Source organism: Telopea speciosissima, chromosome 10 (assembly GCF_018873765.1).
Source record: "Telopea speciosissima isolate NSW1024214 ecotype Mountain lineage chromosome 10, Tspe_v1, whole genome shotgun sequence".
Classification (NCBI taxonomy): domain Eukaryota; kingdom Viridiplantae; phylum Streptophyta; class Magnoliopsida; order Proteales; family Proteaceae; genus Telopea; species Telopea speciosissima.
Window position 1 is genome coordinate 63,089,107 of NC_057925.1, and position 14,925 is coordinate 63,104,031.

At 38.3% G+C, this 14,925-nt stretch overlaps 1 protein-coding gene across 1 annotated transcript in view; it reads left to right on the forward strand.

Annotated features, from left to right (window-relative positions):
• Positions 1 to 7,533: 7,533 nt before the first annotated feature.
• The window catches only part of LOC122642112, a 102,961-nt gene continuing 95,569 nt past the window's right edge, over positions 7,534 to 14,925 (forward strand). Inside the window, exons 1-2 of the mRNA XM_043835528.1 lie at positions 7,534 to 7,580; positions 8,219 to 8,333. Coding sequence (XP_043691463.1) covers positions 8,224 to 8,333 — 110 coding nt within the window. The 5' untranslated portion in view covers positions 7,534 to 7,580; positions 8,219 to 8,223. The remainder of the gene's footprint in view (positions 7,581 to 8,218; positions 8,334 to 14,925) is intronic.

The window sequence follows — 14,925 nt, forward strand, 5'->3', positions numbered from 1 at the left end:
TGTGGCCATGGAAACAAAAGAGAGGGGCTTTTGAAAGGTGGGTCAGAAGCAACCTGTTTATAGAAAGTCCACAAAAACATTTAAATAGATAACCACTCAGTATAGATCGTGGGCCTTCTTTTAGAGTGGATAAAACGGCTTTAGAACCCTAGCATCTCTACCAAGAAAGTTTGAATGTCTAAGGAAGGCATGTGGAACTGATAAAGGGACCTTCTTGGTTTATTTTTGTTGATCACATTTGAGCTTTTATCTATTGTGTTTCTTTTGGGTTTTATGCAATAACAGTTCATTATCAACCAAGTTGTGCCTTCGTTAGTTATGCTATATGAATGCTTCGTGGAGGGAGAGATCACAAAGTAAATTTGAAATTAGGCAAATGTGAATTGCCTTTACCAGTTAAAATATAATGCGGGACTACCTCTTTGTATGAATTTATAATAAGTTTTGGTTTCAATTTACCTTTTATGAATGCTGTCAATGTATTATGGATGGAGGCACTCAAAAATTCTGATCAATGTTCTGGTACATTGAAGCAGGAACGTCCATTGAGATGTGTACTCTTATGGTTATTAATCTACCTGTTTGTTGATCATGCATATATGTCTTACTAAAACATTGTCATTGTTTAAAATTGAAAATGAGAAAAGAATGTTCTCTGAGGGGTTCAAACTGTTCTAGAGATTTTTGAGACTTCCTCTGTAATTCCTTCACTTTTAAATCATTGAAGCACTTTATGGTAGACATGCAAAGTAAGAATTTGCTCCATCAGGATTATTTTGCAATTAATGCTTTGTTTTGTTCTTTTCTAATCAGACAACAATATATGCTTCTACTTTTTGACAGGGTGTTTCAAAAGCACTGATTGAGAATTCCAGAATTCTTAGGTTGCCTACACATGCATGAAAGGTTGAGCTTAATTCGAAATGCAAAGATTAGGTTGGAAGGGAGAGGGGTAACCCCATCATTAGCTGTAAGTCAGCATTCTTTTGTTTGTTCTTCTGTAATGATGTTAATGCATTTGTACCTTTGTATTTCTCTTTCTTCACCATTTCTATTAATTACATATTATTGCTTAATTTACAAAGTACAAAAATTGTATGATTGTGCTTATTTTTAACTGCTTTTCTCCTTTATTGATCTCCTCTTTGCTTCAACTCTGATGTGAGCTACTTTTGTTTTCAGAGAATTGCAGAAGGCCCGAGTATGGTAAAGAAGAATGTTAGGAATGCTACAATGGTATAAGCTTTCTAATTTTTATTCATGTTAAGATATAATAATCAAGATGCCTATAATCCATTCATTCTCTTCTTCTCTCTCCCTCTCAATTCAATCGGGTAAAGTGGAAAATTTAAGTTGAAGTATTGAACAGGAGGAAATAAGGATATTTCCCCCCTTACCAAACTGATGTTTGGTTTGATAATGGCAGGAGCATCAAGTTCATGTTCTCAGGCATTGATGCAGATCTCGCCTTACACCTTATTGAGCCATTGGAATAGTGATTGCCATCGGTGTCTCCTGTGTTGGGTGCTGCCTGATAATCATCCCATCTCTTTGCTTTTATATCAATTATTCATTTTTCTTCGCAGATTTTACTATGACTGTGCTTGTTTTGATTGAATTTCTTGCACTTTTTCCTGCCACAACTTCTTTAATGGATTATACTATGTGAAGTACTTTCATTTGTGTTGCAATTAAATTTTTTTTGCATTTGTTTCTCTGAATTGATTGGGTTTGATGATTTATGTAACTGTTATTTAGCCTATAAATGCTCCTAAGTGAATAAAATTCATTTTGCTTGATGGTACAATCTTTACCAGATTTTACTGCGATTTCACTGGGTTTGATTGAATTTCTTAGACTTCATCCTGTCTCAACTTCTATAGGGATTTCATATTAATGGAAGTAGTTTGATTGGTGTTGCAATTAAAGTTCCGTGTCTAACTTCGAAGAATCTCATTAGGTAAGTTGTTATATTAATTAGCATTAAGAATAAACAAAAAAATAATTTGTTTGCTTTTGTTTCTATGAATTATATTGGTTTTTATGATTTATGTGACTGTTCTTTACCCTATAAATGATCCTAAGTGAATAAAGTTCGTTTTTTTTATGGTGTAATCTTTAGTCAGATTGGGAATAGGTTTTCTTAGTTTGTACTTTTAGTTTTCCCAATTTATCTGTATATAAAGGCATAAGGTCCTTCTGCTAGATGAATACAGAAAACTTTCATTAATAAGATTAATTTGAGCAAATCTTATATTTAATAACAGTAACTAATTTGATGATAACCATGACTCTAGTATAGTAGGAGGGAATGAGATAAAAAAAAACAATCACTTTTCCTTTACATTGAGGTTTTTTTTTGTTGGGTAAATTTCCTTTACATTGAGTCGTAGATACTATAATTTTTTTGGGGGGAGGGGGTAGAATGAAAAGGGATTATATTAGAAAGAAGGTAGAAAACATAGTTTAATAAAAAGAACAATACTTAGCAAGAACAAGAGAGACCAAAATATTCAAAACAGAAAACAAAACCACCATTGTTGAAGACTATGGCCAAAAACACCACCTCTCCATGAGTCTATGTTCTCCTCACTCCATGTTGTGCTGAGCTTCAGTTGCAAAAACATGGGGCAACTTTAGAAACTCCCTTCCCACCCAAGTGCCCAATGAAGCAGAAAATCTTGAAAAAAAGAAGTGAGATGCTGAATGGATTAGAGATAGGCTAAATATCCTAACATGGAAACATACTAACCATTGGTTTTATTCCGACTCAGTGGGAGTGTAAGGAATCCCAAGACTTCACTTGCTACTGCGTCTCATTGCCACCAAGAGCAATCCGCATTTTTCAAGCTGTTGATGATTTTATCTTGGAGCCCTTCTTTTCAACTGTTGTGATGCAAAAGAAGGTTGTATTGGATCCGCGGCCAATTCTGATTTCTGAGCCTGAAACACCCCACCTCCTTAATTAATTCCATTTCTAGCAGCAACTCTTCTATTTTGCACTTGTATCTCTTAGAGGACTTTGAGCTTACACATGAACTGATGGATACTACAATTCAATTGCTTTGAAGGACTGCAAGCCCGTTTATATCAGCATTAGCTGTAACTTGATGGGAATTCCTCACCCAACTTTCACTAGAGAGCATGTTTCTTTCTACCTCTTACAAAGTTTCTCTCTCTCTCTCTCTCTCTCTCTCTCTCTTTCTCTCTCATACACTCACACACACAATTGTACATGCAACAAATTTTCAGACCCACCAATCAATTGTTATCCTAATGTTAGCAACAGATATAAAATAACTAGAATGAAACTAAAGCAACAGTAAAAAAAAATTCAAATTACTGGGACCTCACTAGGTGTAACACTTCTCATGATAGATTATCTGGATGTTAAAATAATACTTTGGCTTTACTGGTCTTGTGAGCAACACTGCAAACACTTCGTCCATTAGAGAGAGATGGGCCTGCCATTGCACTGGTGATGACCTCAAAGGTGTAATTTGAGATTCAAAAAATGTAAATAGTTTGATATTCGTGAGAGGGAAGAAGCTTTGTTGTGGATGCATGATTCACATTTGATGATTGCCTTTCAGGATAGTTGGTACAATGCTCTTTAAAATTCTTCTTTCTTTTTATTTTCAAATTATCTTGTGGATTTTCTAGGACAATTCTTGGCTGAAGGCATTATGCACTAACTGTAAACTGTAACCGAATGATACTAAAGCTGTTAAAGACTCTAGCGAGTCATAGCTTGTATGCATATTCTGAAAGTTGTAAATAGAAAAATATAAAAGAATTCCTTGCATTAGTATATTTGGAGCTCAAAAGTGAGATCTTTGTATTCATTCACTACATTTTTGTACCGATTTTTAATATAAATAGTTGGCCAAGTGTTTCATAATTGTAGTTGGTTGCATTGAGGGTTGTCTAACCTCCTCAACCATCCATCGTCTGATTTGACCATTTCCTTCTCATAATTCTGTTGTAACATTTTTGGATAATAATCATTGATTTGACAATGTTATACAGCACAAATTCAGTTTCTCAAGGAGTATTCTGCCCTCAATTGTGAATTACTGGGGTTATTTTTCTCAATGCAATAACCAATTTGTTTTGAAGCATCAAAATAGTCTGGAAAATCCTCTTATCTTAGAAGACCATCAATTTGCAGCTCTGCAAATGAACCACTAAGTACTATAAGTTTGCTCAACGAGCAGAAATATGAAAATCATATTTTTCTGTGTTGTGATGAAAGTCATATTTTAGACATATGGGTAGCAATTTGCCAATTAGTCAAATATAATTTTTTTAAAAATTTAATCACAATAAACTTGCTGGGTCAAATTCACCCTCTCACGTACATCTCTCACCTCCCACCATTCCTCTCTCTCTCTCTTACACACACACACACACACACATTCATGCCCACGTGCATATTTACTAGTATATATATATATAACAACAACAACAACTCAATCTTATACCAACTAAATGGGGTTCGTTACATGGATCCTTTCAAAAACAAAGTAAGAGGAATGCAAGTTAAAAATGAAGAAATAGGATAAGATAAGTTAGTAATGGGAAATGAAAAATAAAAGTAAGAGGAAAGAGGATTGCCCAGGAACTCAAGAAAATCTTAGTTACATGGTGTCGATAATGTGGATCCTTGCCCTCCAAAAGGCTCTATCTGCAATCATACTTTACATAACACCCAGACTAAGTATGTCAGTCTTTACAACCTCACCTATGGTCATTTTAGCCTTGCCCCTAGCTCTTTTAGCTCCTACAATCGGCATCAAATCACTTCTCCTTATTGGGGCGTTCCCAGGCCTCCATTGCACATGGCCAATACATCTAACTTCCCCCCTCCACACTATCGTACCACTACACCTTATATACGATAATAATGAACCCATCATACCCATAACCAACCCACTACATGTGATACCCATAACCATACTATTGCAGTAGAAAATTGTCTTCTGGTTGATGAACTTGTGGATCTCAAATAACGAAACACCGTGAGAGGGCCGGAGCGAACTCCGACTAGGGCTCTACGATGCTTAAGTCGGCTTTCTGACAACTAAAAGGAACAATAGGGCAAGATCACAAGAGTCTAGAATAATTGGGGTTATTGAACGTACCTTGCTCCCTGAGGGAGCATTTATTTATATTGGAGTGTCTAGTAGTTTGTGGTGGTGATGAGAGTCCCTCTTAGATACGTCGTCTTCCCAAGAAAGTAACTTCCTTTTGGGAGACAGTTTAAGCTTGGAAAGTCTGCTTATGGAAAGCTTCTAATAACGTGGTTGTGTGAGGATTCCTTCCCTTACTAGGGAGTTGGATTCTTGTTAGAGTAGATCTCTTCAGGCACTATGGTGTGGAATTCCTTATTTTCCTACCCTGAGTATGATTTCCATAGTTGGTGCCCAATTCATAGTAGGTTTCTATATTGGGAAAGATGAGTTGGGGGTATACTGGGTCATGTTTCTAATTTCATATCTCCACGTATTGCACTGTGAATGGTGGAGATATTTTACCCGTATCACATACATATGACAATAAGTACTACGTTTGATTACCATGACCAACTACACTACAAACCATGACCTACATGTTGTCTTATAAAGTAACACATAACACTCAACCTCAACATTTTATGGGTCTCGGGCATCTCATACCTGGAAATCTAAAATCTAAAATCTAAATCATGATTGAAGAAATGAACTATATATACAATTGTACTTTAAAAGCGTTTGGAATCGTAATGTTGGATTTTTTAAATTAAGGTTGTGTTTGGTATGATTTTTTTGAAATGAATTATCAACCTATAATGCATTGCAATATTGCATACCAAACACAACATGCCACGCACTTAGGCCCAGATTGATAACCATCCTACTCCCAATTCCTTGATTCCAGGTGGAATTGTTTTTTTTTTTTTTTTTTTGGATTCATGAGTTTTGAGAGTAAGGTCGTCGTTTGGTTAACATTTATAGAATTGTTTTTGAAATAGAATGAGAGCAAAATCAGCAGCAGGTGGGGGAAGTTTGGGTCGATGGCTTCGACATTTGCAGCAAGCAGGGGAGGCACTAGAAGCACTAGATAAGAGCATCCTTGGGGAGGAAGGAGAAGAGGATGAGATGCTAATGGCTGTGAGGATTGCTGTTGTGTGCCTATCAGATTTGCCGACAGACCGGCCTTCAAGTGATGAGCTTGTTCCCATGCTCACCAAGCTGCACAGCTTTTGAAGAAAATGTATATGAAATGAAAATTTATGTAAATTATTGGCCCCATGTAGATTCTCAAATGTTCGAAAACAACAGCATCTATGCATTCCATTTTAAGAAAAAAAGTATATTTTGCCTTTCATTTCTGGGTTCCTAGACTTTTTCTCTACAGGGCATTTATCTGCATCACATGCCTAATTCCTAGGGAATTTAGGTGTTTCGAGAGTAGAATGTCTGTTTGAGTGTTCCTTCTCATTTTGTAGGGCATTTATCTGCATCCCCACTTACCTTCTTTTAACAAATGTAATCAATAAAATCTTACTTCTTAGCTATTTATATTAATATGTAAATATGTTAATAATGTTGATCAATTTAAAGTGTACAAATGGTAAGTACTAAAAACCGATGGTTACTACACCTTAAACCAATCAACATTGGAACAAGACCTTGCCCATTTCGGGGAGAAAAATATTATTTGTTATAGAAAATCTATTCAACAATTACAAGACCTTGTCCATTATTAAAGGACCACGTTAGAATTACAAGACTTCTCTCTCTCTCTCTCTCTCACCTCAGCTCTCAAATATCTCCTTTTCACCTACATATGGTCACACGTGCATTTGCACGTGTACATTTACTAGTATATATATAAACAAAAAAGGATCCCTTTACCAAAAAAAAAATATAAACAAAAAACAAAAAAAAATCTCTACTTTGGTGGTGTTTTTTACACCCTCATAGGACACTGTGAGATGAAGCCTCAGCCCTTGGGGTAGATAACTAGGCATGCTTCACCCATTGGCCTAAATGTTCGTGTAGAGACCATGCGATCAAGTAGAGATCTCTTGCCCAAAAATAAATATTCTTAAAAAATATGATACCAAAAATACCTTAGAAAGGGAAAGCAAAGAATTTCCGTGATATCAATTTGAAGAATCTTCCATGCCACACCAATGATAGCATGAGTAATGGAATAATCGCCTTGGGGTTCACATACCAGGTTAAAAAACAGGAAAACAATGAAAAAATCATGTGTGAGGGTGATTGTACACTGGTGGCTGGTCGTTGACGAACGGAGATACCGTCTCTGCACTGCAAGCCTCATTGGTGCTCAGTTTCCTTTAGCACGAATCTGAAGAACAGCTATCGATCGATCGAAGGGGGGATAATTGGATACAGAGGGTATGTCTTCTGTCTGTGTGTCTCGATCTCTCTGAAGAAGAGGGATTCCATTTACAGTGTGTCAAGCATCTATTGTTCTCTAATTACGGACTAATACTTATTGCCCACCTCAAACTATTCCCCCAACGGAAAATTTCAGAGTTTCTTCGTCTTCCTCTCCTGCACGTGCAGGCAAGCTTCGAAAGATGGATCCATCGGTTCAGTATTCCCCGTTGTCATGATTTGTTCTTCCCCAGTTCAGATTGTTTTTCATTTATTTTCCCGTTCTCATTCGTAGATATCTCTTCTCCTCTTTTCGCATATTTGCTCTTTTAACAATTTATTTCCCCTGTACGATTTTTTTTCTCAAAAATTTCCCCAATGGAGAACTTAGTGTGTTGCAGATTGCTCAATTCCGTCGAAGTTCGTTGTGCCTCTCATTAAGATAATTCAATTTATTTGTTATTTCATCCCATTTTCTATGTAAACCTGGAGAGGTTTTATGGCGTTGCCCTGTGCTTATAACAGTTTTAAGATTCTGGGTATTCTACTCTAGTCATCTAAACTCACAAATCGATTTGAAATTTGTGTTGATTTATAGTGTTCTATTTCGATAATTATGAAGGTCATGCTCCTCATGCCTGCTTCAAGAAGCTCAGTTCTGTTCCAAATAAACTTCACTTCATACGTCCTTTAGTTTCGCTTTACTTTGCTTGTCCATTTATTTCGTTAATTTTTTTTTTTAACTTCCTGCTTCACTTTTGTTTGTCTAATTAAGGTTTCTGGGTTTAACTGTGACGTCGTGTACTGTCCTCTGGAATGTTATTTAGGAAAGATGAAGGGAGCTGTGGTGACATTATTGGCATTTTTGCTTCTTGCAAATCGAATCGCATTTGGTTCAACTTCACTCTCCACTGTTCCGGCATTTTTGTGGTCCCCGTACCAGTATGCTCATATTTTCTTTTTCTTCTTCTTCTGCTGCTTTTTGTTATCTAGTGATAGAGAAGGAAAATGAACTACATATTTAGCAGTGGTTTTTTTATCCTAGTATTAAAATGTCGTTGAAATAGTTGCTTACCTTATTTGCTATTGAAGCTTTTGTTCTTTAAGTTTTCCATGGATTGGAAGTTGCTTTAGGATTTAACAAGTAATCCTGGTGGCTTTGTAGAATTTTATGAATACTTGATTCTTCTACTTTAGTTGTGAATCATGGATTGGATATTCTGCTTATTTGTTAAAAATGTTTTTGCTGTGAGCATGATTATATGTGTTTTCAGTTCGTTAATCTAAAACATGCACTTTCTTCATCTCTTTGCAGTTTGTCGTCATTCCCCCCTCTTCCTTCTGCTAACTCCTTCTGAAGTGATTTCTGACCAGTGTCTGTTGATCAATCATAAAGGAAATTGTTGTGAGATGGCAATATGACCATTTATGCTTCACGGTGTCAAGTGATAAAGAAACTAATGTGAAAGGCTATTATCAATGAGTGCATAAGGAGGAACATAGGAGGGCTAATGTTCTAAACTTTGGTTCTGGCGTGGACTTCAGTTCCTAGGAATTTGAAAATGCTATGTAATTGTTTATTATTACTGGTAATTTTGATTATTAAAAGAAATGGTCTTGGATATTCCGTTAAATTTGGACGTCCAAGAAATTTTCTGCGCAAAGGATGATAATTCCCAAATGCCACAATAAGTGTGAATACACATCTATATTCTATTATCCAAAACAAAGGAATAAAAAACTAATCTATAATGCCTTAAAAAGATTAATACCTATTAAGACATGCTTTCATGCATTTTTGGGCTTTTAATTTAGATTTGTAGCACTACATCCCCTAAAATGGAAACAGTCATTAATGTGGTACCAAATCATCATAAACTTATGTTCTAGATTATAGGTTCTTCATTATTCTGCATTTATCAGTGCATGGTTAATCTATAGGCAATTTGTTACATTTTGCTCATTTTACAATAATTATGAACTCCATCGTTTTTTTAAGCATTTTCTCCAGAAATAACAAATTTTATTAGAAGTGGATAAAGAACAGGGGTTTACAATGAGAGGCTTGATTTAGTAAGCACACCACCAAAGAACAATAACACCAAAAAAAACATTGATTAAGACGGTAAGCTTGACTGCTTTTCAAAGTTTTAGGTCCCAAAAGAAAAAGTGGCTCCGTGGCTATAACAGCACCTTGGTCGGCTAGTTCATTTGGTTACAAAAGTATATGAGGCTAGGAATGACCCTAATTCACTTCTCCTAGTATTCTTGCAAAAGTGGACTATTGGGACTGTTCAACTCCAATCAATGGCCAATCTATAACCATTTTCCAAACTTATCATCGTTTGGGAGTGTTTAGCTCCAACAAATGGTCCGAAGAGCATATATGAAGAAAAATCCATGCTCCTTGTATTTATGTAGCATACTAAATAATGTTAGAAAAGTGGGAAAATTAAAATAACATTTGGGGGCGCCTTGGTCGCCTAAGCGCTTAGACACCCCTCCAACGCCTTGGGTCGGTTTGCCGCCTTGACAACTATGATCTTTGCAACACATAGCTTCACTATATGGCCCTTCTTAACTGCCTAACATTCCGCTCCATACATCATAGCTGGTCGGACAATAGTCCTATAGAACTTTCCGTTAAACTTTAAAGGAATGTGTCGGTCACACAAGACTCTGGTCGCACCTCTCCATTTCAGCCATCCTACTTTAATTCTTTGAATGTATTGACATGAAACAAAGATGGGAAATAAAGAAAATACGAATAAGAAGAGAAGGGATATGACCTTGGAATCATCACCAAAGGTCTCGATTGGAATCTCCATCAATAAGTCTGTTGAATCACCACAACAGGGGCTGGGACAGAATCACCACAGTACCAGTTCTCTAAATCACCACAGAACTTAGAAGGCAACAAGCCAAGTGTCATTAACTCAAAACATAAGGAAGCTCTAGGCCTTTCCATCAACAACAACAACAACAACAACAACAACAAACTCAGCCTTATCCCAACTTAATGGGGTCGGCTACGTGGATCCAAACAAAACAAAGTAGTGAAAATAGAGTTCTGACCAAGAAAGGGAAAGAAAAGATGGGAAAAGAGGGAAGGGAAAAGATATGAGAAATGATAAATAGAAATGACAAATGAAAGATGAGAAATAAATAGAAAAATGAAAGATGAAAAATAGTAAGAGGACAGAGTCACAACCCAACATATCAGGAGAATCTCAGCTAAATGGGGTCTGCTACATGGATCCTTGCCCTCCAATAGGCTCTATCTGATGTCATACTTGGTATAAGACCTAGATTATGCGTGTCCTTCCTCACCACTTCTCCTATGGTCATTTTAGGCCTGCCCATAGCTCTTTTAGCTCCTTCAATCGGAATCATATCACTCCTCCTTATTGGGGTGTCCCTAGGTGTCCATTGAATATGACCATACCACCTCAAACGACTCTCTCGGAGCTTGTCATTGATCGGGGCAACTCCCAAGTCTGCTCTTATACGTTCATTTTGTACTTTATCTGATGCAGAAGCCAAATTGTTTGGCAAGGAATATTCTAAGGGAACACATGGGAGAAGGGCTGGTTCACTTCACCAATTGGTGGACCAACCCAATGGGCCATAGGGCCAACTAACTTTAAGTTGGGCCAGCCCAATAGGGCTGGGAGTTGCTGGTCTCTCAAACCCAGAATCGTGGGGGTATATTTGTCAAGTTATTGACAAATATTTTGTAACTCAAGTGTGGGTTATAGTAGTCACCACTTGAGGAGTGAAGTATCTTTTATATTTCTAAGTTAGTTCAGTCAGTAATTAAGGTAGTTTCTAATTTTCTGTTGGAGTCATTAAGTTAAGTTTCTGTTTTTCCTTTTTCTTAAGGAGCAAGTCTTGCCCTCTATTTATTGTAAAGGCTGTTCAAGCCTCTCCCAGGATTTTACAAAGTTGAATGAAAAGTTTGCTTGCTGCAATTATGATTGTTTCTCAAGTTGCGTGAGACTTGAAGTGGTGCAGATCCAAAAGGACTACAAACCAAGATCGAAAACTGGTAGAGAATAGGGTTTTGAACTGAGCTTGGTTTGATTAGGCTAGGGTTGATTAGGGTGATTGACTGCTGGTTCTGATGGAATATCAGTGACAAGTTCTTAAAATTAATCCTGGTTCTGTAGTGACCAGATTAGAGAATGCTGTAGGGACTGGGTATGTGAATAGTTACAAAAGGTGAAGTTGTAAGGGGTTGGATTGAAGCTAACCTGCAACAAAAGGTGCTGCTGTAACTTTGCTGATGGAAGCTTGAGGTTGAAGATGATGAAACAAAAAAAGATAAATTTAGCAAACTAGAGTCCCACTAGTTGCGCAGCCATAGGAGTCCCACCTTGGCCCGCTCGTAGGAGTCTCACCTAAGCATACTTGATAAACTCACAAGCATTTCTCAAAGAGAAGAAGATTAAGTCCCTTTTTTTTGTTGATGAATTCTGGAATGCCAAAACAGCCTTCCACGATTTGAATTATAAGGGGAGGAAGGAGTTCCAAAAACCCCTTAGATACATGTAAGCAATTAATGGACTGTTGGTATTCCCAACCCATCACATAGAAAACATCCCCCCATGCATCTAGGAACAATAAACAAGAACCTAGGAACTAGAAACAAGAAAACAATAAATCTGCCTAGGAGTATAAAAAGACACTTAAGTACTTAACTACCTAGATATATGAAAAAACTCTTAAATAAACCTAGGAAATATGAAAATAAGCACTACTAAGCCTAATCCCGTATGCCTTCTTTGTACCCACATTTTAGGCCCATTAAAGTGGCCCATTACAAATAAAACACATGGAATCAAAGACCCAATGCATACATAACCCCACAAAAAACTTATTTCCAATAAAATAAGCCCATTATGTGACTTATTTGCGTCAATTAACCTTGTGAGCCAATTTCTCCCTGCATCATGAAGGGCTGAAGGAGCATGGCTGGAAGAGCCAAATCCATCTATCCCAACCCCTCCACTATCACCTTCTCTATCGAGCCTGAGCTTGTCTCATCCACCACAAGGATACCACTCGGTTGCTGCTGCTGCTGCGGGAGATCATCATTCGAAGGTTGAAGACTTGAAGGCACTCCTCCAACACTGTTGTTGCTGTTGCTGGTTACTCCATCGATTGAAACCATTGCTGCACCTCTGCAACCCCTTTCACTGCAAGTTAACTCTCCATTCCATCCACAAACCCTGCTGGGTTTTGAAACACATCATCCCCTATTCATTCCCTCCACTCGATCCTCACTTCTACCCCATTCCACAGGCTGAAACTGATGTAAATAAGTCACTTAGAGGGCTTATTTTATTGAAAATAAGCTTTGGGTTGGGTTATGTAGTTGATGGGCTTTTGATCCCATGAGTTTATTTTGTAATTGGCCAATTTAATGGGCCTAAAATTTGGGTAGAAAATAGGAAAACGGGATTTACTTCCTTAGTTTAGTTAGAGTCCTATTTTGAGTTTGTTTTCTATATTATTTCACTCTCCTAGTCAATTTAGGTTACCTTATTAGTTAAGGATAGGGTTAGGCCTTTCCTTTTTAGTGTCTAAGTCTATTTTTGAGTCTTCTATATAAGTTTGTAAGGGAGGCTAGCATGGTACACGAATTTGATTAATGAAATATTGGCTTTAGGCTTTGTTAAAAATCCTGCGATAGGTTGGGTGAGATGCCCAGGGTGAGCTGAGATAGCCATCCCCTTCCCCAACCCCCTCCATCGATCTCCAATCAAGCTCCATTCAAGTTTCAATTCTGCCATAGCCGATCTCTTGAAGAAACATATTCAGTTGCTAGAATTTTTCTGCAAGGTTCAAGATATTTTCAAACAACAAGTAAGTCTAAAATTGAAATTCTGCAATTATTCTTCTTCCCTTTTAGAAAATCACATGCAAGGTGATTTTCGCGAGAATTCTGCCCAGCCAAATCTAACCGTTAGAACCTGCTGAAATTTTGATCGAATCTTCCTCAAACCCTAAGAGAGACTTGATCCAAATTTCATTACCATCCACCCAGCAGATTGGTTGGAATTACCCTTTTAGCCCTCAATTCTATTTCTACTAGGATTCCTCAATAACTTCAGATTTAGTCATCTGATTTAACTATAACTTTCAGCATTTCTTCTCTCCCATATAATCCACACTCTCCTAACTTAACCCTAACATCTAACCCAAGGACCCATCAAATTCTCACCCTAATATCACAATTCCACATAATTTGACCTAGCCGATTTTCCCAATCCATAACAGGTCCTGGTTATTGGTTCTAGTTGGTCTCCTACCAATCTAGAATTACATTAGAAACCTTCTATTTTCATTCCACCCCTATAGATCCTACACTTGATCCAAGTTAGAGCCCAAACTGGTTGACGCAGGTTGGAAGGTTCAGATCTGTAATAGAGAGATCAGATCTAGTTTATGGAGAGGTTAGGGATAGGACAAAGGGAGAAGACGAGGTTTCAAGATCAGATTCTGCTCTTGGATGAAGAGAGAAGTTGCAGGCTGTTGTAGCATTGATTTTTGTCTGTGATGGGCTACGGACGATTGATGAGGAGACGGCGGAAGGAAATGCAGCACTGCTGGAGCCGGAGGAGGCGACTGATGTTCAGGCCGTTGAGGAGGGAGAAATCCCCTGTGAGGGGGCTGCAATCGACTTAGCAGGGGAGGGCGTGACTGATGTGCAAGTCTTTATGGACAGTGACTTGGCGGTTGAAGCACCTCCTCAGGAGAGGTTAGGGGTGCGCATAGGAGCCACAGAAGAGGTGTCCAGAGGCAGATCTGCTAGTGAGGGCTGTTCGCAGTCAGTGGGGGAGTACTCTGCTCCATTCTTCCGGTATAGGGATCCGGCTAGGCGCACCAGGGACGACTCACAGGTGGCTGATTTGCCTGCCCCCACCCTGGACTGAGAGGCCCTGTTGGAAAGCTTTAGAAGGTTTAATGATGCGATTGAAAGCAGAGTCCGTAGAACAGTTGAAAGGCTAGGGGAGGTAAATAGGGAACCTGTGCCTTCGGGGGCGCGTGCAGGGAGACGAGTAAGGCAGGTGTCTACTCGAGCTACTTTACTTAGTGCTGCAAATGTTTGCAAGAGAAAGAAAATCAGGAAGGCAAGGTGGGGTCGGCCAGCCAAGGAGGGGCCTAGCCAGCGTATCACGAGGTCCATGGGACCAATAGAGTCACTCTAAACTATTTCCAGATGAATTGCTTATTTTGGAATGCTTAAGGAATAGGAAACAGGCTAACCTCGAGGCGGCTGGAAGCTTTGGTGAGTCGGCATAAGATAGACATTGTTGCGATTGCAGAACCTAAGGCGCAGGTCACTAAGGGGTAGAAGATTTTGCGAAGGATTGGGTTGGACTCGTTGCATACCCAAGCCAGATTGGGGATTTTTTTGGAGGGACTCAGTGCAGGTAACAGTTGTGGAGGAGCATAATCAGTTTATCACCCTTCGGTGTGTTGATGCAGGGGTGGGGACCTTCTTCATTACTTTTGTGCATGGCCTATG